Genomic DNA, 25,535 nt, shown 5'->3' on the forward strand with positions numbered 1-25,535 from the left:
GCATTGTGGCTCACCTGTAATCCTAACACTTTGGGAGGCCAAGGCAGGTGGATTGCTTGACCCAGGAGTTCGAGATCAACTTGGGCAACATGGTGAAATCCCCTCTCTACCAAAAATACAATAATCAGCTGGGTGCAGTGGTGCATGCCTGTAGTCCCAGTTACTCAGGAGGCTAAGGCTGGAGGATTGCTGGAGCTTAGGATGTTGAGATCACAGTGAGCCATGATTGGTCTACGGCACTCCAGCCTGAGCGAGAGCAAGACCCTGTCTCAAAACAAACAAAAACTTTTGTGTGATCAATACATTGTTGGAGCCACTACACACTGTCCCCTTGCCCTCATTAGTCTTGGCTGCACAGATGAGCAGGACCCTGAGCCCGCCGCCAGATCTCATCATGGCTCTCCCTGACACTACCTGAAGTCCAGTTGCTGGACAGCTCAGGAAGGAAAGGTGGCAGGCCCAAGCTGCTGCACACTGATAGCTTTATCAGCGCCTTTTTTTTTTTTTTTTTTTTTTTGAGATGGAGTTTCGTTCTTGCCGCCCAGGTTGGAGTGCAATGGCGCAACCTCAGCTCATCACAACCTCAGCCTCCCGGCTTCAAGCAATTCTCCTGCCTCAGCCTCCCGAATAGCTGGGATTACAGGCCAGCTGCCCACTACCACTCTGGGATAATTTTTGTAGTTTTAGTAGAGATGGGGGTTTCACCACATTGGCCAGGCTGGTCTCAAACTCCTGATCTCAGGTGATGCGCCCGCCTCGGCCTCCTAAAGTGCTGGGATTACAGGCGGGAGTCAACGTGCCTGGCCTCTATCAGTGCCCTTTATACTTGGAAGTCAGTTTTGCTGGATATAAAATTTTTGGCTTACTCTTTCCTTGAAAAGTCTTAATTAATCCATTTTCTTCTGGCAGAAAGCTCAGTCCTCAAAAAACTTGATTCCCAGGATGCCCCAAAGATTTTTTTTTTTTTTAAGTCCAGCACTTTTCCTAAAATATTCTTGGTGTTGGTCCTTCTCAGGCCCTCGCTCTTTCAATGGCACCCATGTTTGCTTATTTTCAACAGCATCCCTTTTGAAGGCTTTCCATCCTTTTATTTTGATTTATAAAATCATCCTCATTTTTCACTTGGCATCGTTTTTTCACTTTGCGTTCCCTCTAATTTGTCTCAATTTCTGAAAGGATTCCTGCATTTCTAATCTTTCTTGAGTCCTGTCACTTCATTTCTGAGTTTTTCTGACTCTGATTATGCTTTTCACATTTCATCTCATTTTATGCTTTTTAGTTCATTTTAAAAATTATTTTTGGGCTGGGTGTGTTGGATCACGCCTTTAATCTCAGCACACTGGGAGGCCATGGCAAGAGGATTGCTTGAGCCCAGGAGTTTGAGACCAGTCTGGGCAACATAGCAAGCCTTGTGTTTAAAACAAAATAAAAAATGGGCCAGCACGGTGGCTCACGCCTGTAATCCCAGCACTTTGGGAGGCTGAGGTGGGTGATTATGTGAGGCCAGGAGTTCGAGACAAGCCTGGCCAACATGGTGAAACCCCAACTGTACTAAAAATACAAAAATTAGCCAGGAGTGGTGGTGCAAGCCTGTAGTCCCAGCTACTAGGGTGGCTGAGGCAGGAGAACTGCTTGAACCCAGGAGGCAGTGGCTGTAGTGAGTGGAGATCACGCCACTGCATCCAGCCTGGGCGACACAGCAAGACTCCGTCTCAAAAAATAAAATAAAATACAAAATAAAAATGAAACAAAAATAGTTTTTAAATGTGTTTTCTTTGGTCTGTTTTGCAGGCACACCTTTCTGGCTTGCTTTCATTGTTGGTGGGAGTATTACTCCACTCCCCAGTCTGAGCCTTCTATAGGTTTGACTCTGCTACTTTCCTGATGCTCAGTTTTATGGAAAAGTATTTCATAAACATTCAGAATGAAGTATGCTTCAAGAAAGCTGCTCTAATTTTGCAGTGCTCCCTCTCTGTTGTTTTGTGAAACGTTTAAAACACCACGTCCCGTCTGCTTTCATGGCTGCCCTCATGACCCTCCCAGGTACTTGCACAGACTTGGTCCCCATCCTGCTTGACTTGATTCACTCCAAGTGGTGGAATATGCTTTATTTCCTCACTGTGAGGTTCCTTCCAGAAGTGAGACTTGGCACGTCAGTCCAGGGAGTCCAGAGGCAGGGCCTGGTCTGCTCCCCTCAACCCTATCTTCTCCCCAACGGCCTCCATGTCCCCAGGCTCCAGGTACAGCCCAGTTGGTCCGTGTCACCTGCTGAGCACACACTGGCCTTCCCCTGGGGTTCATGTGCCTCCCACTGGGGTTCATGGGGCCTCGCAGCTTTTCCTGCTCTCCCATCCATCAGACATTGTGCGTGTATCCTGTGTTCTCCTCCAGACACAGATAACCTATGGGTCTGGTAGGTTTGGCAACTATTGGTGGTTTACTCCAACACATCTCTAGTTTGGGGTTTATGGGGATACTTTATCACCTAGTTTTGCTGTAAATGATGTCCACAGGTTTCTCTATTATTGGCTACAAAACATGTAACAAACGCTGCCATTTCAACCATTTTAAAGTGACAATTCACTTGTCTGCAGGTTTTGGGTTTGGCAGTCTAGTTGTGCTACCATCTTCCCAGAATCCCTGGCTTTCCAAGGCCTTCGCTTTTCAAGCAAAACTTGATTCCAACTGGTTTGTTTCATGATGACATTAATAAGAACGCCTCCACCACAACTTAAGAACTGGAAGACAACCTACGGTTTGGGCTCTGCCAAAGTTCTGCAGAGATGGAGTATTAAAGGAAACATGATATATTTTAAGAATCATCACATTGGCCAGGTGCAGTGGCTCACGCCTGAAATCCCAGCACTTTAGGAGGCCGAGGCGGGTGGATCATTTGAGGTCAGGAGTTCGAGACCAGCCTGGCCAACATAGCAAAAACCCATCTCTACTAAAAATACAAAAATTAGCCAGGCATGGTGGTGGATGCCTGTAGCCCCAGCTACTCAGGAGGCTGAGGCAGGAGAATCACTTGAACTTGAGAGATGGAGGTTACAGTGAGCCGAGACTGTACCACTGCACTCCATCCTGGGTGACAGCAAGACTCTGTTTCAAACAAACAAACAAAAAACCACACCACCACAAAAGAACAAACGCATTACTAATGGTCTGGTGGCCCAGTATAAACACACTGCCGTCCGAGATGCTCCATTTCAGCGTGGCCCTTTCTGAAGGTGGTCAGGAGACGGGCTGCAGGTTATCATCCTACGACCCTCGCTGACTTTCCAAGCTGCCTCTGGCTTCCACCCTGAGAACTGGATCGCCAAGCCAAAAGCTTGGTAACAGCAGGTCCAACTTGACAACAGACACAGAAATAGGAGGACATAAAGGGAATCCAGGTAAAAAGCCTCTTCCTTCCTTTCATCGCAGGTTGGCTAAGTCATCAAACTTCAGCACAGCTAAGGTCCTGACTGCCTGTGGATACATTCACAGCCCAGGCCCAGTATGGACGTGCAGGGCACCCTTGGTCTCCCCTGCTTCCCACCCAGGTGCCAGCTAGACCCCTTGGCTGTGTCCTACCAAGGACTGACTACTAGGAAAGTCAACGATCCTGCAGTTCCCAGTTGCGGAGGAACTGGCTTCTACACGCTGGCATGCTGCCCTGAGCTGCCTTCTGGTCTGCCCTGAGCTTCACCAAGCCAGCAGCCTGCTCTGCCCGCTGAGTTATGACCGGAAGACCCACTGACTGGCAGGGGAGTAGAGATAAGGTAACCCAGGCTTCTAAAGGTCCACACCTGCCTATTTTATTTTCTTGGAGGTGCCTGATGAAAGCAATCCTTTTTATCACGACAGAAACATCACAGCAGGGATCGCCCCATCACAGTGATGTCTGATCTGGCTGCGTTTAAGAAAAACCATGTCATGTCTTCTTACAGAAGCGAGGATTTCAAACACTGGGTTCGCTTCTGCATCAGCAAACATACGGCTGTGACCTGAGGACGGCCCACTCACCTGTGAAACAATCCCACACAAGCTCTGGCTTCAGAAGCTCTCTTCTTTCTTCAATCTCTAAAATTCTCCTAAGAATTTCAAACTATTCAAGGGAAACTGGTGTTTCACAATAAGAAAAAGACATTCTTTTCTTTAAACAGTTCACATTTATTATTGATAACAATAAAAAAATCTTTTAAAGACTATCAGTATTGTATTACCAAGTGAGGTAATATGTTTACAAAACATTTACAGAATTTGATATGCAAATAACAAATTTAGGAAGGAAAGTGAATTAAGACATAAGTAATAGAGGGAAAATCAAAGAATCATTGGTACTAAGAAACGGGAAATGACAGCAGCGTTTTAAAAGAGTAGCAAGGTACTAAAAGTAGAGACATGATGCCAACTGCATCCTCAAACCATAGCTGCCCCAGAATTCCCTTACAAGGGGAGTGAGCCTGGATTACTCGGGAGGAAACCCTGTAAGCATTTGTGCCGTCATGTGCTTTGAGCTCTTCACGATGCACTAAACTCTTTGGGGAGAAAAGAATGCCACTCCCGAATCAACTTAAAAAGAACAGATCTTCAGCCTGGGAGGGGGCAGGGGATGGCTGCAATTCAAACAGTTCTATAAACATCTCTGGGCACATGAGGACTGTTCAGTGAAGCATTTTCTTGGCAGCTGTCAGCAAAATCGCCATCTGAGACACAGAGAAAGAGAGAAAGAGAGAGAAAGCAGGGACCATCTTCAGGTCCTTGTGATTTGGGAATAGGAAGCACCGGGTGGAAGGAGCACAGATGCACTACTAACCCTACCTACTAACCCTACCTACTAACCCTACTGCGCTTTCCGGAAGCAAGGCTTCGGGTACCACTGAGGAGCTCAATCTCTAAGAGCAAACACACAAATGTGGTCCAAACGCAGGCGATCACAGCAGAGACCCCAGGACATCTACAGCATGCAGGCAGCCACTAGGGCAGACCTGGCCGGGCCAGAGGGCTGCTTGGTCCCTCCCCCGCCCTCCTGATCCCTGCACGGGGCGCACACAGCCTCCACACAGCTCTCCAGTCACGCAGCACCCACCCAGTGCCTTCAGAGCGGAGCGGAGACGGCACAACCAGGATTTCCATGCCTACCACGCACACAGGTGGCAGCCGCGTGGGGTTTGGCATGACAAACACGTCCTCTGCTGCACACAGAAACACACGTTCCATGTCCTCATTGTGAAGGCCATCCCCTATGCAACTTCCGGACAGATTCTCAAATAACCTGCTTTTCCCATAAAAAGCTGAAAAAATAAGGGCCTGTACCAGCTAGAGCAGGCTTTAAAATCAGGAATTAAACAGAAAATGTAAAAGGCAAACAAATCCCATATTCTGATTTGCTTCTAGGAAGACTCCTTCATTACTCAAACTAAGTTTCTACTCACCCCGTCCCCCCAGCACCCCCACCGTCATGCACACATGCACACACACAGTACATGCACGCACACACACGCATGAGTCCGCAATTCCCATGTACACAGAAGCAAGGCTCCTACACACCACAAGCCACCCTGAAGTGGATGCGGGAGATGCTGCTTAGCTATTAATAAAACCCCGTGGACAGTGTCAAGCGGCAAATACGACTTGCTGGTTCCAAGACGGCCTCCTAGCGGCTGGAACTGTCTGGGCTCTGAGGACAACGAGCCACCAGAGGGCACAGAGGAGATGGGCTACACCGGGCTGGGAACTGACTGCAGGTGAGAAGGGCGGAGCGGAAGGAAACAGGGAAAGAACCCCCCACCCAAGTTCACATACAGAAAAATCCTGCTCTAAAAAGTATCAAAGAGATTTGAAAAGGACGAAAGAGAAAGTCACGTTTAACGATGGCAGCATTTTCCTAGTCACCAGGAGTCCCCGAGAGCCCACTTCAGGACAGTGGGTGGTGTGGGTGGGTCTGGCCCTGGGGCAGGGTGCTCCGCAGGTGGCCTCTGAATCCTCAGAGGAAAAGGGCCTCAAGGGCTGGCCCTAAGTCCACAGACCATCTCGACTGTGGCGGGAGGCGTGGGGGCCGCAAGGCAGCTTAGGGGCAGCGAGCTGGCAGCTTCCGTCCCAGGTGAGGAGGGGCCACCTCTGGACGGTGTCACAGGAATTCATTCACTAATGGACAATGTGGAGTTCTTTGGAAAACTTTTTTGCATCAACATCTGAGACCACGTCAATCCTTTAATTGGTATAGAAACTACTTTTCTTTCAAGAGAGCCCTTGTGCTCTGGTTTGATTTTGTGCACAACGTATACAAAATCTATGGCTATTGAGTTAAGTTAGGATCAGAGTTAAAACTACCTGCCAAGGTAGTTTTGGGATCAAATGACTACATTTACCATCTGAGAGCTATCTGCTATCTAGAGGTTGGAGGAGTCTGTACAACGTCGCCCTGGGCGGGCGGGCGCAGCTGGCTGTCCGAGGAGGGGCGGCCGTCACACACTAGGTGCAGGCAGCGTGCACTACCTGGAGATCATGGAGCTGGAGTGGGACTGGCTGGAGGAGGTGGTGGCGGCACTCAGCTGGGAAAAGCCGCTGTGGCTGGACTCCAGGCTCGTCATGGAACCTCTGTAATGGCACAGGGAGGGGCGAGGCGTGAGGACCACCCTGCCAACCACCCGTCTGCCCACACTGCCTGCTGGACTTCGTGGCCCACCCTGCTCTCTGCTCACTTCTCAACCCCATCAGTGCTTGCAAACGCGGGATGGACCTGAGTAACCCACCCAGGGGGCCCGGCTTCCCACAGCCTGCACACAGACGGCAGCGTGAGCGGAAGCAAAGGCAAAGTCGGCTCTGTCTCTGACACTCTCCCTCTGCAGACATGCAGGGAGTCACAGTGCCACTCCCTCCTGGTCCCCCGAGCATCCCCAAAACCCAACGCCACTGCTGATCCTGCACACGGCGTGGGACTGCAGCCTCCCTCCAACCATGCCCAGCTGTCCGCAGCACCTGCTGTGGGGAGAGCGGCCGCACCTGAAATCCTCCGAGCCGATCACCTCGGTGTAGTACATCACTTTACACTTGTGTGAAGAGACCTGCAGGGATGCGAGCACGTCGTCCACCCGGGGCAGGCTGCTGGCAGCGCACGCGGGCATGCTGTGGAATTTCCACTGCAGGATGTAGAAGCCCGGCCACCTGGTCACATGGGAACCCTAGAACAAGCAGAGCAGTGGCAGCTGAGGGCAACTCGCTTCCGACCCCTGGCCCGCCACAGGCTGTGACAAGCACCAAGGGGGACTGTCTTTAGGATTTCATGTAGCTACAGGAACTATCTCAACGGGATTCAGAACCTATTTTGCTTCACTAGTAGGTTTGACAATGTCCTTCCCTCTACTGAGTGTAGTCACTCCCGGGTGCTGGGAAGCCCAGAGGGACAAGCTCCGCGTCCGTGGCCCTCACGAGGCCACCCAGCCCACCCCACCTATGGAGGCAGGAGCATGGTGGGCTGGTGGCGCTCATGCTGGAGGGAGGGCTCAGCACAGCCTCCCTGGACCCGGCCTCACTTTCTCTGACATGCTGCCAATCATCCAGCATGTTCGGGGCTGAAGGTGCGGCACCCTAGAGAGACGGCAATCCGCGGAACGCTCCTCCTCCATTCTCTCTGAAATTCGTGACTGTGGTAACACAGCTTAGCTGTTGATTGTTTTCAAAATGGACAAAGGATTCTTTTACTCTGCCTCTAAGACCACTGAAACACTGACAAGGGTTACCCCTGAAAACTGTAAAGGCAGCAAAATGATGCATCTATTATGAAGGCCAGAAGCAACCCCCGCCCCCGCCCCAAGGCTACTGTGAGCACAGGCACCCAAAATAACCAGCCACAATGTGAAAAGGGAACTGAAAGCATTTGAAACAAATTAGGAGGTTTGGTAATGAGAGTTAATAGTTCTCTAAATACTTGTCCCTCTTACTTCTATTTAGGGTGATTTTCCTTTGAAAAAGACAAATGCAACCCAGTGATATGAGGCTGGGGGGAAAATCCTCTGAAGCCCAGCTGGGGCTGTGCGTGCGATGCCTTCCCTTCCTGTCACATGCTGCTTTCGGGAAAAGTCACAGATTCTGTCCAAAACCACTGCGAGGCCTGAACTCTTTCCTGTGAGGCCCACTTGGCTTCCCGAGTCCCTCTGCTCCCCCAGGCGAGCTGCTCCTCCACAGGCAGTGCCTCAAAAGCTACACAGGGCTGCTCAGGGAGCGAAGCAAAGACTCCTACTCAAGACAGAATCACCAGCCACACGGAGTCACAGATGTGCGATCTGCTCGTGTGAGGTTTTACCTGCACGCTTTCTCCTTCTTTGCAGATCAGCGGCGACTCCACCATGCTGTAGTCGCGGCCCAGCTGCCAGACTTTGTCTATGAGCTGCACGTTGTTCCCACCTGGAGAGGTGATGCTGTGGGCTCCCAGGGAGTCCTTTTTGGCTGGCTGTGGCGACCTCTTGGAGTGATAGATGTTAAAGACAATGTCCCCTTTGCACACGTCGAAATCCCAAGTGATAACTGACGACGCATCCACGATCTGAATGAGAATCTGAAAAAGAGGCAGCGTCAGGCGGCCACGATCCACGAGCACCAGGCCCACGCGCTGCCAGCGCACCGTCCCCTCCAGGGGCTCCGGGGTGCAGGTCCTGAAGCTGGGGAGGAAAAGGCTGAATGTGTACGGGCAGATCTCTTTCCCCAGAGTCACACGCCACCATCCATTCAACCGCTGGATCCCGCTACGTGTCATGCATCAAACTCTGTGCTCTTTCTGACCTGCACCTACAGGCCCAAGATCTCCCGTACACCATCTTCAGACACACTCTCAGAGGCCAGGTCTTAGTAACACCAAACACTATGAGCTCACACATCAGTGGTTCGGAGGATTGCCCTGGGCTGGAGAGAACAGAAGGCCCTGGAGAAGGTGAAAGCTAAAGAAACAGCAGGCGGGGGAGCCTGAGGGCAGCGTTCCCAGCGAGCGGGAAGCAGGGGCACGGAACCGGGCGTCCCGTGTGAGGCTCGCACGGGAGAACAGTGGCGAGGCTGGGTGCGTGGGATGAGCCCCTGGCATGGCAGGGGTGGGGTTAGGGCGGTCAACCCCCTGGGTGCTGAGAACCAATCAAAAACTGAACTTAAACACAGCGCCGACAGAGCTTCCCCACAGGGAATGATCAAAGTTAGTTTCAAAGATTAGTGAGGGAGGGAAGTGAGAATTAAAATCAGCTGTGCAGAGTTCCGCCCTCACTGAAAACTCCACCTAAGGAAGCAGCAGAGCCAGGCCCGCAGCCCCGCTCGTCAGCCCACTGCACACCGCCTGCTGTGCCCTTCGGCAAGTGGCTGCTCTACAAGCCGGGCTCCCTTTCAATCCCGCCACTGCCACCTCACCACTGAAATGCCACTTCGGAATGTCCTTCCACAGCAGATTCAGTGAGGTCCAAGAGTCCTGTCTAAGAACAGCAGGCAGCACTATGTGGCACGGCCTGCTCTTCTGCAAAGCGGCTCCCCAGGCAGCTCCATCCTGAGGCCTTGACCCCCTGTGCTGACGGCACCTCTTTCCTGCATTCACAGTGCGGCCTCTGCTTCAGCCTGCCTTTAGATTTGTTGCCATCTCGGATCTGTGCTTTATTTAATAGCCAAAGCAGAAGTGAGGTTTTTACCATGTGGATGTTTACGATGCCCCCGATTCACATGAAACACACTGCAGCCCAAGTTCTTGAAACATGGACAAGAGCGATCGTGCCTAACAAACAAAGAACAAGGACTCGGCCCCTGGAGCCTGCCCTCCTGGTAAGAAACGAATACAGATAATCCTCAAGACGTTATGAAATCTGAGATTCCCCTGCGTGTGTATCTACAAGTAAGGCACACCAAATCTGTCTCTGCTCATTCAAACCATGGCAACAGCATTCCCTTATCCACCTGCCCTGCAAGCACCAGGTGAGCTGCTCAGGAAGACACCCCAGCAGAAGCCACTGGCAGATGGTTGACCCAGGCGCCACCACGGCAGGCAGCAGGCCGCAGTCAGCTCCTGGCCAGCACCATTGCCCAAGCCAGCACCACATCCTCACCGAACACCTGCTCTGCACAGAGCGTCACCGTCCGCTCCAACAACTCTGGGCCACGAACCTTGCCCTAGCTGAGAAGGGAGATTCCCGTGCAGGCCCCTCCTGCTTCAGGTCACTCGTGATGCCACAGGACAGACACATGGTGTGCACAGGAACGCGGAATGCCCCTGCTTCTCTACCAAAAGTGACAGCAAGAAAGGAACACAGGAACATGCTCCTTGCCCCATTAGACTTACAGAAACAGGAAAATTCCCAAAATATCTATAAACAACCAAAACCCAGTCAAGAAAAAGTAGCAAATGGGCCAGGCACAGTGGCTCACACCTGTAATCCCAGCACTTTGGGAGACGGAAGTGGGTGGATTACCTGAGGTCAGGCGTTCGAGACCAGCCTGGCCAACATGGTGAAACCTCTCCTCTACTAAAAATACAAAAATTAGCTGGGCGTGGTGGTGGGTGTCTGTAATCCCACCTACTTGGGAGGCTGAGGCAGGAGAATTGCTTGAACCCGGGAAGCGGGGGTTGCAGTGAGCCAAGATCGAGCCACTGCACTTCAGCCTGGACAACAGAGCAAAACTCTGTCTTAAGAAAAAAAAAAAAAAGAAAGAAAAGAAAAAGTAGCAAATGAAGCCTCTTCAATATAACCATGAAATAAACTAAATTCAGGAGTTAAGTGCTCCAACAAGGAAAGATTAGCTATTCCTATCTCTGTGTTTGGTGGCTTTAGTAAAATGGAGGTCAAGAGATCCAATTTCCTTTCCAGGCACTCTGCTCAAGCACTGCTAGTTTCTATTCTGAGACAGACGGCTCTTCGATGTTGACATTTACTGAAACTAAGTATCGAGTGTCAACAAAAGCCTAAAGACAAAGAGCAGGAAAACAAGTGGACTTTTCTGAAAGAAAGGCTGCCAGGAAGCCCTGCCAGCGCCAGGCTCTCTGCTGAGGAAGGGCCCGCCCAGGTGCAGGAAGGCGGAGGACCTACCTCATGTGGGGCTCCTTTGAAGACACTTGCAGACTGGTAGATGGTCTCAGTCCAGAGCTTGAGGTCTTCGTTCTCCAGCTCCTCCGCAGTCCGGTACAGAGATTTGGGGACCAGTCCGCCCTCTGGCACTTCGCACTGGAAGCAGAAACACAGTGGTGAAACCTGTGCAAACACAAACCAACCCCACGAAACCCCGACACGCCAGCCAGCACCATCCTCCTGCGCTTAACTCCTGGAAGTTGCTGAGAAAATGGAGAACACTGGCAGGGTCGTAAAATACTCTGCACTGCTGAGCAATATGTTTTTAAAAACCACTTAAATACATGTGTTTTACTTTGTCTAAACAGGAACAAGTTGAAGCTGAAGTAGCATAGAATTCCCACTAACACGCGTGAGGCACTGCCCCCAGTTACTGAAGCTGGCTCACAGAAGCACTAGCGTCTTTATAATGTGCTACAAAGGAAGCGTATTACTTTAAGAAAAGAGTTTTGCTCTCAATAGCCACAGGCATCATTTTTATGGTAGGAAATTATAGTCAAGATATAGAATCAATGAATAATGTTTTGTGTCTCAAGTCAAATGGTCTATAACACCAGCCAAAAACTAATGAAGAACTTCTTTTGAATTTGCCTGAAACAAGTTGAATTAGAATTTGTACATATCATAAATCTCCTAATTGACCTTTATACAATGACTCCACAGTAAAGTTCATAAAATCGAAGTCCTCCTTTCTATTAGCCTTGGGAAGCAACTACATAGAAAAGAAACACTTCAGTCTTCAGCCTGCAAAGTGTCAAAGCAGCGATGTCGTGTTGGAAAAATACCAGACTGACCCCTGGTTAGTAACCTCTAGCCACCAGAGAGCAGAAGTGAACAACCTCCTTTCAACTACCAGCCTAAACAGCAGCTCAGGAGGGTGGTGAAGAAGTCTTAGAAGGCCCGAGTTTTTGGACAGCTCAATGAACCACAGAGACGCTCAGCATTACAAACACACTACGGAGGTCGGCATGTGACAAACAGGTGCGACTGGCGGTGAGGCAGGTCTCCTTGCGCTCCGGCTCAATTCTTTGCGTCATAATTGGAAACAGCAACAACATGGGACGGCTAGCTCATATGAAAGGAGTTCAGAGGTTTCTACAAACCTGAGCCTGCAGTTTAACCTCACAGGCACTTGCTAAATTCTGGTCCTGTAACTTTTACTGTAACTTACTTGCTCTTTGCATTGCACTGTGATGATGCCCGTAATTTCCTTAAAGTGGAACTGATGAAGTGAAGCTAAATTCGTTTTCTAAATTTCTCTAACCATTCAGAAAGTCCAAAGTCCCTTGAATGTCCAATTCATTAGCTAAATACCTGAGTCAAACCCAGCAGGTACACATCTCTAATGGGTAACTTTATATGAAGGATGACTAGAGAGCCCTTCTGATAAGAAGCTTCACCCCCTGTGCGTTCAGCCGCCACAGTGTGCCATGGAACAAGTCACTGGGACTTCTACAGGCTTTGGCTTCCGCAATGCTCCCATGGCACAACTGTGCGCCATGGGCTAGAAGCCTACAAGGACCCCAAGGTTCTGAGCTTCTCTGAATACAGGGTAAAGAAGAGGAGGCCTCTGCTTCGTTACCCAGCAACTCAGTGTATTAAAAACCCCAAACATATGTTGAGAACCACTTCCCTTCGTTTTTTTACTTTAAAGATGTTATCCTGGCCAGGCGCGGTGGCTCATGCCTGTAATCCCAGCACTTTGGGAGGTCGAGGTGGGTGGATTACTTGAGGTCAGCAGTTTGAGACCAGCCTGGCTGACATGGTGAAACCCGGTCTCTACTAAAAATAAAAAAATTAGCTGTGGGTAGTGGCACATGTCTGTAATCCCAGCTACTCCAGAGGCTGAGGCTGAAGAATCGCTTGAATCTGGGAGGTAGAGGCTGCAGTGAGCTGAGATCGCGCCACTGCACTCCAGCCTGTGCAACAGAGCGAGACCCCCATCTCAAAAAAAAAAAAACAAAAAAAAAAAACAACAAAACCAAAAAATGTCATCCAGCCTGGGGCAATATAGTGAGACTCTGTCTCTACAAAAAATTAGCTAGGTATGGTGGTGCACGCCTATAGTCCCAGCTACTTGGGTGACTGAGCTGGGAGGATCACCTGAGCCCACGAAGTCAGGCTGCAGTGAGCTGTGATCGTGCCACTGCACTCCAGCCTGGGTGACAGAGCCGGACCCCGTCTCCATAAAAAAACAAGGAGGGGGAGGGGCAGGTGGGACATTTTGAGAACATTCAATTTTTTAATAGCATTTTTAAAAATACGACAGCTCCTCTAAAATGGTTTAAAGATCTGATTCACACAAAGCCGTGTGAATGAAGCAAGCTACAATTGTATTATATTCTACAACAAATTCTCATTTTTATTTAACAATGAAGAAATGTACAGTATCAACAATTACTTAAATGGTTCTCTTTAACTTAACCCTGGATCAGAGAAATGGCGGCCAAAAGAAACAAAACAAAAACAAAACATCCAAATGACTGGAAGTTCTGAAAATCATTTGTGCAAATCAACACCGACGTCTCCCACCTGCAAAAGGGGCCAAATGTGCAGTTCCTCGCCTCAAGACATACCATGCACTCTCCACTCAGGAAATCTGGAATAATCTCTTTGTCGATGTAGTCCAGCAGGCCTCCAGGACCCTGGTAGTCATTTCCGGCATAAATGAGGAATTTCCTTCTGGTGTTGTCATCAATGAACGGACTAACCTGTGAGGAGGAGAAGACCACGCAGTCACATTTCTCTGCTGCCTGAGTGTCCAAGATTAAAATGACTATGTGGTATTCTGAGTGGGAGGGTGGGGGGAGGAAATTCAAGTTTATATACTTCTTCTGTAAAGTCTAGTTGCATGGCATTAGGACACTCAAATTTTGTTTCTCCCCTCTCTTAAACAATTTGAGAAATCTTACAGCTTTGCATGCTTTTTTCCTAAGTAGTTAGGACTTTAGGTCACAGACACACATATATGAATGCATGCGTGTCTGCTTTCCAAATGGCTCACAGTTACTGCAAAAAACATCTCAACGCACCAGCGTCCAGAGCACAGGAAACACCCTGGGCGCCCGCAGGATGAGCAGGCGGCCCAGTGTCTCCGGGTAGTTGGCCTCCACCACCTCGATGATCCGCAGCAGAGCTTTCACACCAGGTCTCCACAGGTGGCGCATGTTCAGCCCTTCCAAGTCCACCAGGCAGGTCCACGAGCTGCGGTTGTGCAGAGATGTGTTTCATTCGACAGACAGCACACTGAGCAAACTACGTCTTCTTACTTTTTTTCTTTTTTGGCCATTTATAGCTATTTCCAAATACATCATACTCAGTTTTTTAAAATTATAGTGCTACGAACTCTGTTTATATCTACTTGTACAAAACACACAGGATCAGTGTGGTAGGACCAAGGCCTGAAACTGCAATTAAGGCTGATTGATAATGCATGAAAAGCTCTCTCAGATACGCTCAGTGAGCCGGCAAGCAAAGCCACACTGTGCTGTCCTTGACGTGCTAAACCGCCCCACTAACCTGCCATCAACAGGACACACAGCTGGTATTTTAACACATATTGTGTCTGAACTGCAGTGGGCTATGCTTCAACAGAGAGAGAGAGAGAGAGACAGAGAGAGAGAGAGAGAGAGAGAGAAGCGCTGTCTCAGGAGCTGAAAATACAGCAGTCAGCAAAAGGCCCTCAAAATCCCTGTTCTCATGGAACTTATATCCCAGTGAACCATCTACACCCTTATCAATGTCAACCTTTGAATCACTAAACAGTTTCAGAACTCTTTACTATAACTTAAAGCTTGGTTTAAGAACACAGAGTCATCTGAGTGGGGAGGGGAGGCAAAAACAAGCAAACGACCTGCAGCCCTGGGCTCCCACAGCCCGCGCAGACTAAGCAGACAGGCCAACCCACTCAGGCTGACGTGACAGCAACGCCTGGGGTCAAAAAACCCTAACTGTTCTGTCCCTTGTCACTAGCATATTACATGTTCACCTCTTTTCTACCTTTTAGAGCACCCTGGAAAATAATAAGCAGATTTTAATTCCAAAAATCAACTAGAAATATTTAATGCGTTTTCTCAGTAAGTTGAAAGGAAAACAAAATCCCACATCTACCTGATAGGCCGCCCGAAGACTTTTGTATTCTCTTCGCATCGCCTTAGCCCTTCTTCATTTATGGAGAGAACCTACATATAAAAGGGCATGAAAATTGTCCATGATTAGTCTAAGGCTAAAACTACCCCATCCAGCTATGGAAGAGGGACACTAACAGCGTATTACAGATAAGTGTGTAAACCAAAAAAGTGACCTGTGCAGGTTTTCTTACACATTCACATGCGCTAACTAAACACATCACCACCAACAAAAATATTTTACTCTTGACAGAGAACAAACACTGTCGTCAAATCAAAGGTAACGACTATCCAAAGTGAGGCGCAGAGGAATCCCCAGATGAGCAGGGGCCTGGCTCTGGGGCTCTGTCTTCAGAACAAGCGCAGGGGAACAGCAGATGAGCGTCTGTGAGCGTGGGAACACTGATACCACATGTGCCAGCCAAGAGAAAAGGCAGCCTTAGAACAGACGTAAGGCATGGCTCAAGCGATCCTTTGCTTTAGGTTAACAAACCCTTCCTCTGTAGATAAAGACCATCCCCATTTTTATGTGTGATCGTGTGCACGTGGGGATATATAAACACACATGGCGGTGGGGGCAGACTAACACAATACACAAGGGAATATCAACAGTGAGCCAGGCTCAGTGATAGTGTTTGTAGTCCCAGCTACTAAGGAGGCCGAGGTAGGAGGACCGCTTGAGGACAGGAGTTTGAAGCTGCAGTGAGTCGTGATTACACCCAGGAATAGACACTGCAACTCAGCCTTGGCAACAGAGTCAGACCACGTCTCTTTAAAAAAAAAAAAAAAAACAGCCGGCCAGGCAGGGGGAGCTCATGCCTGTAATCCTAGCACTTTGGGAGGCCGAGGCGGGAGGATCACCTAAGGTCAGGAGTTCAAGACCAGCCTGGCCAACATGGTGAAACCCTGTCTCCACTAAAAATACAAAAAAAATTAGCTGGGCATGGTGGCGGGCACCTGAAATCCCAGCTACTTAGGAGGCTGAGACAGGAGAATCACTTGAACCCGGGAGGCGGAGGTTGCAGTGAGCCAAGATCACACCATTGCACTCCAGCCTGGGTAACAAGAGTGAAACTCCATCTCAACATAATAAAAAATAAAGTCAAAAGTGCATATTTCAGGATAATGGGGTTATAAATGTGCCTTTTTAGTTTCTGTTTGTTTTCAAGTTGAAGGACCATCTTCTTCTCTGCGAGGGGGACGCACCGCTGCCAATGGCGGCGGCAGCGGAGCGGGGCCTGGCTGGAGTCAGCAGGCATTCAGGACGGTCTAGAGAAAGATGCCAAGAGCTCGCGTTAAGGGCCAGTGGAAAGATAGCTATCAAGAGGTCTGCTGTGAGTGGCGTCCCAGGAGAGGGCAATTCCATGTGGCAGTGAATGGAAAGACTCAGAACCGCTGCTACACAGGCATCTCGGGGGAGACCTGACTGCCGCGCTGATGCTTCCACTGTGAGAGACACTGTTATAACTTCTGCGTCTTCTTTGGAAATTTTAAGATGATATTAATGTATTTTCAGTTCTAACTACAAAAGCAATTCATGTTTGTTTTAACAGGTTGGTTAACACCCCAATCCTACTGGCAGAGAAAGAAAGTGACGCCACAGTGAGGCCTGGAGTCTCGCAGCCACGCACTTACGTATCTCAACAGGGCTTCCTCCCCGAGCGCTCTCACCAAGCCTTTGGTGTCCATCTGCCCCAGCCTGAGCACGTAGAGGGGCCGCCCATCTGCAGAGGAGGGGAGGAATGAGTTATCGGCACCATCCCAGTTGAAACTGAGGATACAACTCTAAGACCCTTAACAGGGAAATGTGTTCGCCTGTGTTCTAGGAGTACTTGAAGATCTTTCTGATTCTTAGAAGCAGCAACTGATTTATGTGTGTGATGGGGGGTGTGTGTCCAATATTTACCCCAAAAAGTTGTAAATGAGAAAAACAAAAACCAACTGACAGAGTAGTTGTGCAGGGTCCTGGAAATAGAAGGCTGTGCTGGGATGAGGGGAATCCAGCTGGAGCTCAGCTCGGGCTGCCTATATGCTGGGCTCAGTCTGAACCACTGCCCATAAGCTGGGTTCACCTTGAACAACTGGGGCTGCCCAAGAGCTCTGATTTTCAACAGCAAGGGAACATCAAACTATCCAGACACTTCTATGACTACAGAGTACTTTTAAATTTTTCTTTTTTAGAAAATCATTTTTTTTCATATCACAGATTACTAAAAACTGAATGCAAGATTTTTAAAAGCCAGCTTCCTTCAATTCCCACTCTAAGGACCAAGATAAATGAGAACATTCTAAAAATCCTTAAAACCCCACCAGGCAGCCTGTGTTGGCTTGACTGTTTTTTTTTTTTTTTTTTTTTTTGGAGACGGAGTCTCTCTCTGTTGCCCAAGCTGGAGGGCAGTGGCGTGATCTTGGCTCACTGCAACCTCTGCCTCCGGGTTCAAGCGATTCTCCTGCCTCAGCCTCCCAAGTAGCTAGAACTACAGGTGCACACTGCCACGCCCAGCTAATTTTTGGTATTTTACTAGAGATGGGGTTTCACCGTGTTGCCCAGGCTGGTCTCAAACTCCTGAGCTTGGGCAATCCACCTGCCCCGGCCTCCCAAAGTGCTAGGATTACAGCCATGAGCCACCGTGCTGGGCCTCCTTTTTTTTTTTTTTTGAGACGAAGTCTTGCTCTGTTGCCAGACTGGAGTGCATTGGCACGATCTCGGCTCACTGCAACCTCCACCTCCCAGGTTCAAGCAATTATCCTGCCTCAGCCTCCGGAGTAGCTGGGACTACAGGCGTGTGCCACCACGCCCAGCTAATTTTTGTATCTTTAGTACAGACGGGGTTTCACCATGCTGGCCAGGATGGTCTTAAACTCCTGACCTCAGGTGATCTACCCGCTTCGGCCTCCCAAAGTGCTGGGATTACAGATGTGAGCCACCACACCCAGCCTCCTTTTTTTTTAAGTAGAGACAATATCTCACTGTTGCCCAGACTGGTCTGGAGGTCCTGGGCCCAAGTCATCCTCCTGCCTTGGCCTCCCAAAATGCTGGGATTACAGGAGTGAGCTATCGCACCGGGCCTGACTCTACTTCTTTATAGCCTGGAGGTCTAATGGGTGCCGCCTGAGAGGAGCCTAACTCATCCCATACTGCCCTATCATCATGGGCCATCCACACAAAGGGAAACAGATCTTGGTGGCCACAGTGTATCCCTGGAGTCAGCACTACCCAGCCTCCTGCCGCACCGTCCCAAAAGGGGCAGCAGAAGGAATGCAGACGGATCGTGCTCCTGAAAAGGAACCAAGACTTGTCTTCTGTGGTTAACAGAGGACCAGCAGTGCCATGCTGACATGGGACGGAGGATTGGAGGATAACATTTATCTTGTATTTGTCAACTAGTGAACTTCATCTCCCAGGAGAATCTAGCTCTAGACCTGGTCTACTTAAAGCAAAACATTTTTTTTTTTTTTTTTTTTGAGACGGAGTCTCGCTCTGTCGCCCAGGCTGGAGTGCAGTGGCCGGATCTCAGCTCACTGCAAGCTCCGCCTCCTGGGTTCACGCCATTCTCCTGCCTCAGCCTCCCGAGTAGCTGGGACTACAGGCGCCCGCCACCTCGCCCAGCTAGTTTTTTGTATTTTTTTAGTAGAGACGGGGTTTCACCGGGTTAGCCACGATGGTCTCGATCTCCTGACCTCGTGATCTGCCCGTCTCGGCCTCCCAAAGTGTTGGGATTACAGGCTTGAGCCACTGCGCCCGGCCAGCAAAACATTTTATGTGCTCCAAAATCTTATGGAAAGGTCTATTTACAGAAAGTTTCTCCCAACGTTTAATAAGACACATTTGTTGAGGCCAGGCGCAGTGGCTCACGCCTGTAATCCCTGCACTTTGGGAGGTCGAGGCGGGCAGATCATGAGGTCAGGAGTTCAAGACCAGCCTGGCCAATACGGTGAAACCCCATCTCTACTAAAAATACAAAAAGTAGCCGGGCATGGTGGCACATGCCTGTAGTCCCAGTTACTCAGGAGGCTGAGGCGGGAGAACTGCTTGAACCTGGAAGGTGGAGCTTGCAGTGAGCTGAGACCTTGCCAATGGATTCCAGCCTGGGCAACAGAGCGAGACTCTGTTTCAAAAAAAAAAAAAAAAAGGCACATTTGTCAATGACTACAAACTTTTTAACCTTTTACGGGCAGGCCTATAACAAAGTGGAATAATATAAATATATATATTACGTTTCCAGTAAAAATTAATAAAGTTACAATTAACCTGGAGAAATACAAAACATGAATTGGTAATTCCAGACAAAGCAGAGCTTTGAGCAAGTCCCCTGAAAGGACTTGCTTAGCGGGAAAAAGCCAGTTCTACGGTGCTTCCCTCCCGCCGATGCTTCCAATTCCACCCTGCCCAGCTCTCAAACTTTGGCTCAGGAAAGAGCGTAGTTTTGACAGTGAGGTCCTCCTGCAAGGCAGGGCATGGAAGGCATTTGGGGAACTGTGGTTCACGGTTCTCATTTAAACCACTCTTCATTTTAGGTGCATCACCACCCTTCATCCAGGCCTTACTCCCAAAGCAGAACTGAAGTGCTCACGGCTGTGATGTAGAAAACCTGGCTGAACCTTTTTAAGCTCTCATAGGGTTTAGGTCATTGAAAAGTCCTTTTGTTAACACTGCGCTACTGAAAACACTCTGCCATAGGCACTGCTGCCTTTTTAATAGGTCAAAACAAATTGTACTGCACCGAGGAAATCAAGTCATTTGCCCAAGGATGACAAGTGTCCATGAGGAAAGAGCAGTCCCAGGCCCTTCCTGCCTGCCCAGGGCGGGATGGGAGTGTGCCCGCAGGGAAGCGTATCAGTCTGTTCAACTTGGGGAAGGTGCCAAATTCTCAGAGTGAGGAGAAACAATGCACTCAAGGGGCCCCACTCAACTCCAGGGAAGGAGGCCTTGGAAGATATCTTCAACCACACATCAAGACAATGACAGAAACACAGTTCCAACTCCATCCGGTACCTTTGTCGTGATGATGCCAGCCTCCCGCGTAGTAATCCTGAAGGACCTGAGGAGGGGTCCAGGTTTCAAGAATGTAGTCTACCTGGTGCTGCTTTCTCCACGTCAAAGACTGACACATGATCTCTCTGGCTTTGTCAATATTAAAATCCCGCGCACGGAGGAACCGAAGAATATGCTCATCTTTTGGAATCTATTGAGAGAAAAAGACGTTTCTAAGCAACGTTAACAGATGTGAAGGGAACTTTGGGAGGCCGAGGTGGGTGGATCACTTGAGCTCAGGAGTTCGAGACCAGCCTGGCCAATATGGTAAAACCCCATCTCTACCAAAACTACAAAAATCAACCAGGCATGGTGGTGCATGCCTGTAATCCCAGCTACTCGGAGGCTGAGGCAGGAGGATCACTTGAATCTGGGAGGTGGAGGCTGTAGTGAGCTGAGATCACATTAACTGCACTAAAAAAAGTTGCTAAGAGAATAAGACCCTAAAATTTCCACTTTTCTTTTGCAGACAGGGTCTCTCATTCTGTCACCCAGACTGGAGTGTTGTGGCACGATCTCAGCTCACTGCAGCCACCAACTCCTGGGCTTAGGCAATCCTCCCACCTCAGCCTCCTGAGTAGCTGGGACCACAGGCACACGCCACCACACCCAGCTAAGTTTTGTATTTGTAGAGATGTGGTTTCCCCACGTTGCCCAGGCTGGTCTCAAACTTCTGAGCTCAAGCGCTCCTCCTGCCTTGGCCTCCCAAAGTGTTGGGATTACAGGCGTGAGCCACCAGGTCTGGCCTAAAACTCCCACTTTTAATCAACAGTGCGCTGCATTATTATACTATTTAAAATGAGCTGGTACCAGAAAAATCTCCCTTACTGCTCTAGAGAAAATCAGCATTATCAGTTTGAATAATCATTATGGTATTTCATTTTAGTTTCTGCAAAGTAGAGCGAAGGCATAAATAATTCCCTAAACATCAAATGCTTCAATTCTATGAACGGATCTATGAATGACTATGATCTGTGCACTTTTCTATATACATACTGCATTTAAATAAAAAGTCAGAATAAAGAGAGAGCAGGACACCTGGCTTCTGAATGGAAACCTTCATAGTGCCAGCAACAAAAGAGAATTAAACATGGATGATGTTGAGAAACGCAAGATTTTTGTTCCGAAGGGTGCCCAGTGCCACACCACGGAAAAGGGAAGCAAGCACAAGACTGGGCCACATCTCCACAGTCTCTCTGGGCAGAAGACAGGCCAGACTGCTGGATTCTCTTATATATAGATGCCAATAAGAACAAAGGCATCACCTGGAGTGAGGACACACTGATGGGGTATTTGGAGAATCCCTGGAACAAAAATGGTCTTCACTGGCCGGGTGTGGTGGCTCATGCCTGTAATCCCAGCACTTTGGGAGGCCAAGGCAGGCGGATCACTTGAGGTCAGGAGTTCAAGACCAGCCTGACCAACATGGAGAAACCCTGTCTCTACTAAAAGAACAAAATTAGCCGGGTGTGGTGGTGCACACCTGTAGTCCCAGCTACTTGGGAGGTTGAAGCAGGAGAATCGTTTGAACCCGGGAGGCAGAGGATGCAGTGAGATGAGATCGCACCATTGCACTTCAGCCTGGGGAACAAGAGCGAAAGGATCACGAGGTCAGGAGATCGAGACCATCCTGGCTAACACGGTGAAACCCCATCTCTACTAAAAAAATACAAAAAGCTAGCCGGGCGAGGTGGCGGGCGCCTGTAGTCCCAGCTACTCGGGAGGCTGAGACAGGAGAATGGCGTAAACCCAGGAGGCGGAGCTTGCAGTGAGCTGAGATCCGGCCACTGCACTCCAGCCTGGGCAACAGAGCGAGACTCCGTCTCAAAAAAAAAAAAAAAAAAAAAAAGAAAGAAGACAGAAAGGGCAGACTTGAAAGTTTATCTCAAAAAAGCTACTAATGAGTAGTAATTGGTCACTGCCTTATTAGGAAACAGAAATGTCATGACTTTTTAATGTGTATCATAATTTAATAGATCTCATACACCAGAATTCAGATCATGAACGATCATCAGAATATTTCTGTTGGGCAATCCTGATTTAACTAAGGCTGGCTTGTGGTTAAAGGACTATGTTCGGTTTTTTGAATTTTAATAATTCTGATTCAGTAATGCTACACTGCTTTCCCCTTCTAAAGACATGATTAGACTTCACTAGTAATGTTCAACTTTTACAAAGATCGTAAATGCCATCTTAAAACCTATTGGAGATTGGTTTTATATCTGGGTTTACATAACTGGCTATATGACTCTATTTAAATACCGAGGAAATCCCTTCACTGTCTCAGAATCAAGCAAGACTCACCTGTATTTTCTATTTATTTGCCTCTTAAAGGCAAAGGCTGAAGATAAAGCAGCAATATTCACTTTATATTTCTGGCCTTAACTATGCCAATCTAATTAGAATTTCCTGTATCTAAAATGGTTCTCTTTACTTATTAAAAGGCATTTTAGTGTAGTTTATGTGTAATATCAAATAAGGAATATTTAACACTTCTCACACTTTATAGATAATCTATAAGGTCAGATGCTTTTAAAAGTCAGTATGACAAGAAATAGTAGCAAGTTAAACTTCACTTTTGAATTCTTTACTACTTAAGTCAGACTAAGTCATAATTTAGCATTGTCTTTAAAAAGTCATTCGAGGCTGGGCCCAGTGGCTCACACCTGTAATCCCAGCACTTTGGAAGGTTAAGGCAGGTGGATCACTTGAGGTCAGGAGTTCGAGACCAGCCTGGCCAATATGGTGAAACCCTGTTCTCTACTAAAAATACAAAACTTAGCCAGGAATGGTGGCAGAGCTAATCCCAGCTCTCAAGAGGCTGAGCCTCAGCAGGAGAATAGCCTGAACCTGGGAGGCAGAGGTTGTAGTGACCCAAGACTGCACCAGCCTGGGTGATGGAGCAAGACTCTGTATAAAAAAAAAAAAAATTCAAAAACATAAAACTGTAGAACTACCATGTGTCTATGTGATTGGCAATGGTGCTTTTGCCAACTTATTAGAAAGATTAAAGTAGAGGAGATATACACAAAGTTAAAAATTATGACTGATCATAAGACTTAAGACTTTTAAGATAATTAAAAACAAAAACCACAGAAAAAGTCAGAATACAAAAAAGCATGTTGGGTTTTCATGGTGTGGCGGTATTGCTGACTAACATATAGGAATCTTCTCCAGATTCCATTACTGTCAATCAACAGGTTGGCCTCCCTGAATGAAGAACAAGACCAAGGCCGTGTTCTGAGTGTCACGTGGACTAAGTGTCTTCCTCCGTGGCCATGTGCTTACCAACTCAGAGGCTGGTCCATCAGGAGAACAAGAAGGGGGTGGGAACATGAGCTACTCATGACCCCAACTCCTGGGAAATAACTCAAAAGCATGTGGCCTACTGATGTGGCATCATCTTCATTCAGAAAGGACCACACTTACGTGGAAGTGGTTAAGAATGTAGGTTCTGGAACAAAATGGCCTGGGCTTAAAATCTGACCCCACCACTCGCTGGCTGTGAGACTTCAGGCAGGTTACTTCACTTCTCTCTGCCCCCGTTTCCTCACGTGTAAAACCAGTAAAAAAAACACCACCAGAGAGAGCTGCTGGAAGGACGGAATAAAGGCCTGAAAACAGTGTCTAATACACAGTAAGTAGACAACAAATGGTGGCCATCATTACTGCAGTGGTTTTCTTGATGACTGGTATTCAACGGTACTCAGTTATTTGTTCTGTAGTAACCAGGCTGATAGAATTAGAGATCAGGCCGACTACAAGTCACGCCTAGTTTTCCTTTACTAAATAATGCCAATAACTTGCTAGATACATACCAGGCTCTGCTCACTACAAAAGGCTTACCATAAAAATCTACACTCTTATGAGGCTAAAATTGCACCAAAAACCTGAAAATTAAAGCTCAAACATTTCTAATCTCTGATAAATCTCTGAACTCTTTTTACACCTTCTGAAAATTTGAACGTATGAATACTTGGAACACATGCTGCTTTGTGATGTGACACTGTCTGTAGCCAGACCTTGCTCTGTAAAGTCTAGAAAAATGTAGTTAGTCATGAATCATCACTTGCTATGAAGGACTCAGATTCCACAGAGACACAGATTCAATGACTCCTAAACTGGAAGAAACCTTCCCAGCTGTGGAAGTTGGGAATATTACTCTTGGTGACCATGAGTAGGAAGAGATTCCATGATTTCACGTAGCTCTGGCCCTGCACACTGGGCATGGTACCGACACTCACTTTGCCCTTGTGGGTCTCCTGGAGCCACTGGCGAAGTCTAATGAGGCAGCTCTCCTGCAGCGGAGTCAAATCGCCCAGGTATCTCTTGATGTAGTCGGCATCTAGTTTGTCTGGAATGAAAGTGACATTTATTTACAACAAAAACACTGGAGCTTTAGGCTCCCAAAGTCTTCCTGCTCAGTGGAGTTAACGTGTGGTCCTAGAGTCTTAGAGGTAAATGAAACCACAGAGATGGCAGATGTAAACCAGATACCCTAGAGGACTCTAGGGACAGGCTTTGAGATCAATCACTGACTAAACCACAGGTCAACTTTCTGACTCAATTATCTTTCCCTGATCACCACTGAGTTACCTCTATTGCCAAATCACAATACTATTTGTGACTATAGGAGATATTAATGACTGTTTTAATTTCAAGAGGAACATAACACAAAAAGGACTCACAAGATATAAAATTTATGAAAAAAAAATCCAGGAAATCTAAATCTATTTTGAATAGAGCTACTGTGTTCAAGAATGTAAGAAATCTGGTGGCTCACGCCTGTAATCCCAGCTACTCAGGAGGCTGAGGTGGGCAGATCACCTGAGATCAGGAGTTCAAGACCAGCCTGGCCAACATGGTGAAACCCCATCTCTACTAGGAATATAAAAATTAGCCAGGCATGGTGGTGCATGCCTAAAATGCCAGCTACTCAAGAGGCTGAGGCAGGCGAATCACTTGGACCCGGGAGGCGAAAGTTGCACTGAGCTCAGATCGCACCACTGCAGTACAGCCTGGGTGACAGAGCAAGACTCCACCTCAAAAAAAAAACAAAACACAAAAATTAGTCGGGCATGGTGGCACACGCCTGTGGTCCCAGCTACTCGGGAGGCTGAGGCAGGAGAATCACTTGAACCTGGGAGGTGGAGGTTGCAGTGAGCCAAGATCACACCACTGCACTCCAACCTGAGCAACAGAGTAAGACTCCGTCTCAAAAATAAATAAATAATAAACAAACAAACAAACAAATTCCTTCCTTAGGCCAGGCATGGTGGCTCACACCTATAATCCCAG

General features: G+C 48.2%; 1 protein-coding gene across 1 annotated transcript in view; it reads right to left on the reverse strand.

Moving 5' to 3' along the window:
• Positions 1-4,134: 4,134 nt before the first annotated feature.
• Positions 4,135-25,535, reverse strand: part of SEC14L1 (SEC14 like lipid binding 1) — a 76,572-nt gene continuing 55,171 nt past the window's right edge. Inside the window, exons 8-17 of the mRNA XM_008011607.3 lie at positions 24,482-24,591; positions 20,199-20,388; positions 16,838-16,926; positions 15,186-15,256; positions 14,108-14,279; positions 13,652-13,786; positions 11,037-11,171; positions 8,291-8,542; positions 6,991-7,169; positions 4,135-6,585 (exon numbers count right to left, since the gene is read on the reverse strand). Of these exons, the coding sequence (XP_008009798.1) occupies positions 6,480-6,585; positions 6,991-7,169; positions 8,291-8,542; positions 11,037-11,171; positions 13,652-13,786; positions 14,108-14,279; positions 15,186-15,256; positions 16,838-16,926; positions 20,199-20,388; positions 24,482-24,591 (1,439 nt within the window). The 3' untranslated portion in view covers positions 4,135-6,479. The remainder of the gene's footprint in view (positions 6,586-6,990; positions 7,170-8,290; positions 8,543-11,036; positions 11,172-13,651; positions 13,787-14,107; positions 14,280-15,185; positions 15,257-16,837; positions 16,927-20,198; positions 20,389-24,481; positions 24,592-25,535) is intronic.

Source organism: Chlorocebus sabaeus, chromosome 16 (assembly GCF_047675955.1).
Source record: "Chlorocebus sabaeus isolate Y175 chromosome 16, mChlSab1.0.hap1, whole genome shotgun sequence".
In the NCBI taxonomy this organism is placed as follows: Eukaryota; Metazoa; Chordata; class Mammalia; order Primates; family Cercopithecidae; genus Chlorocebus; species Chlorocebus sabaeus.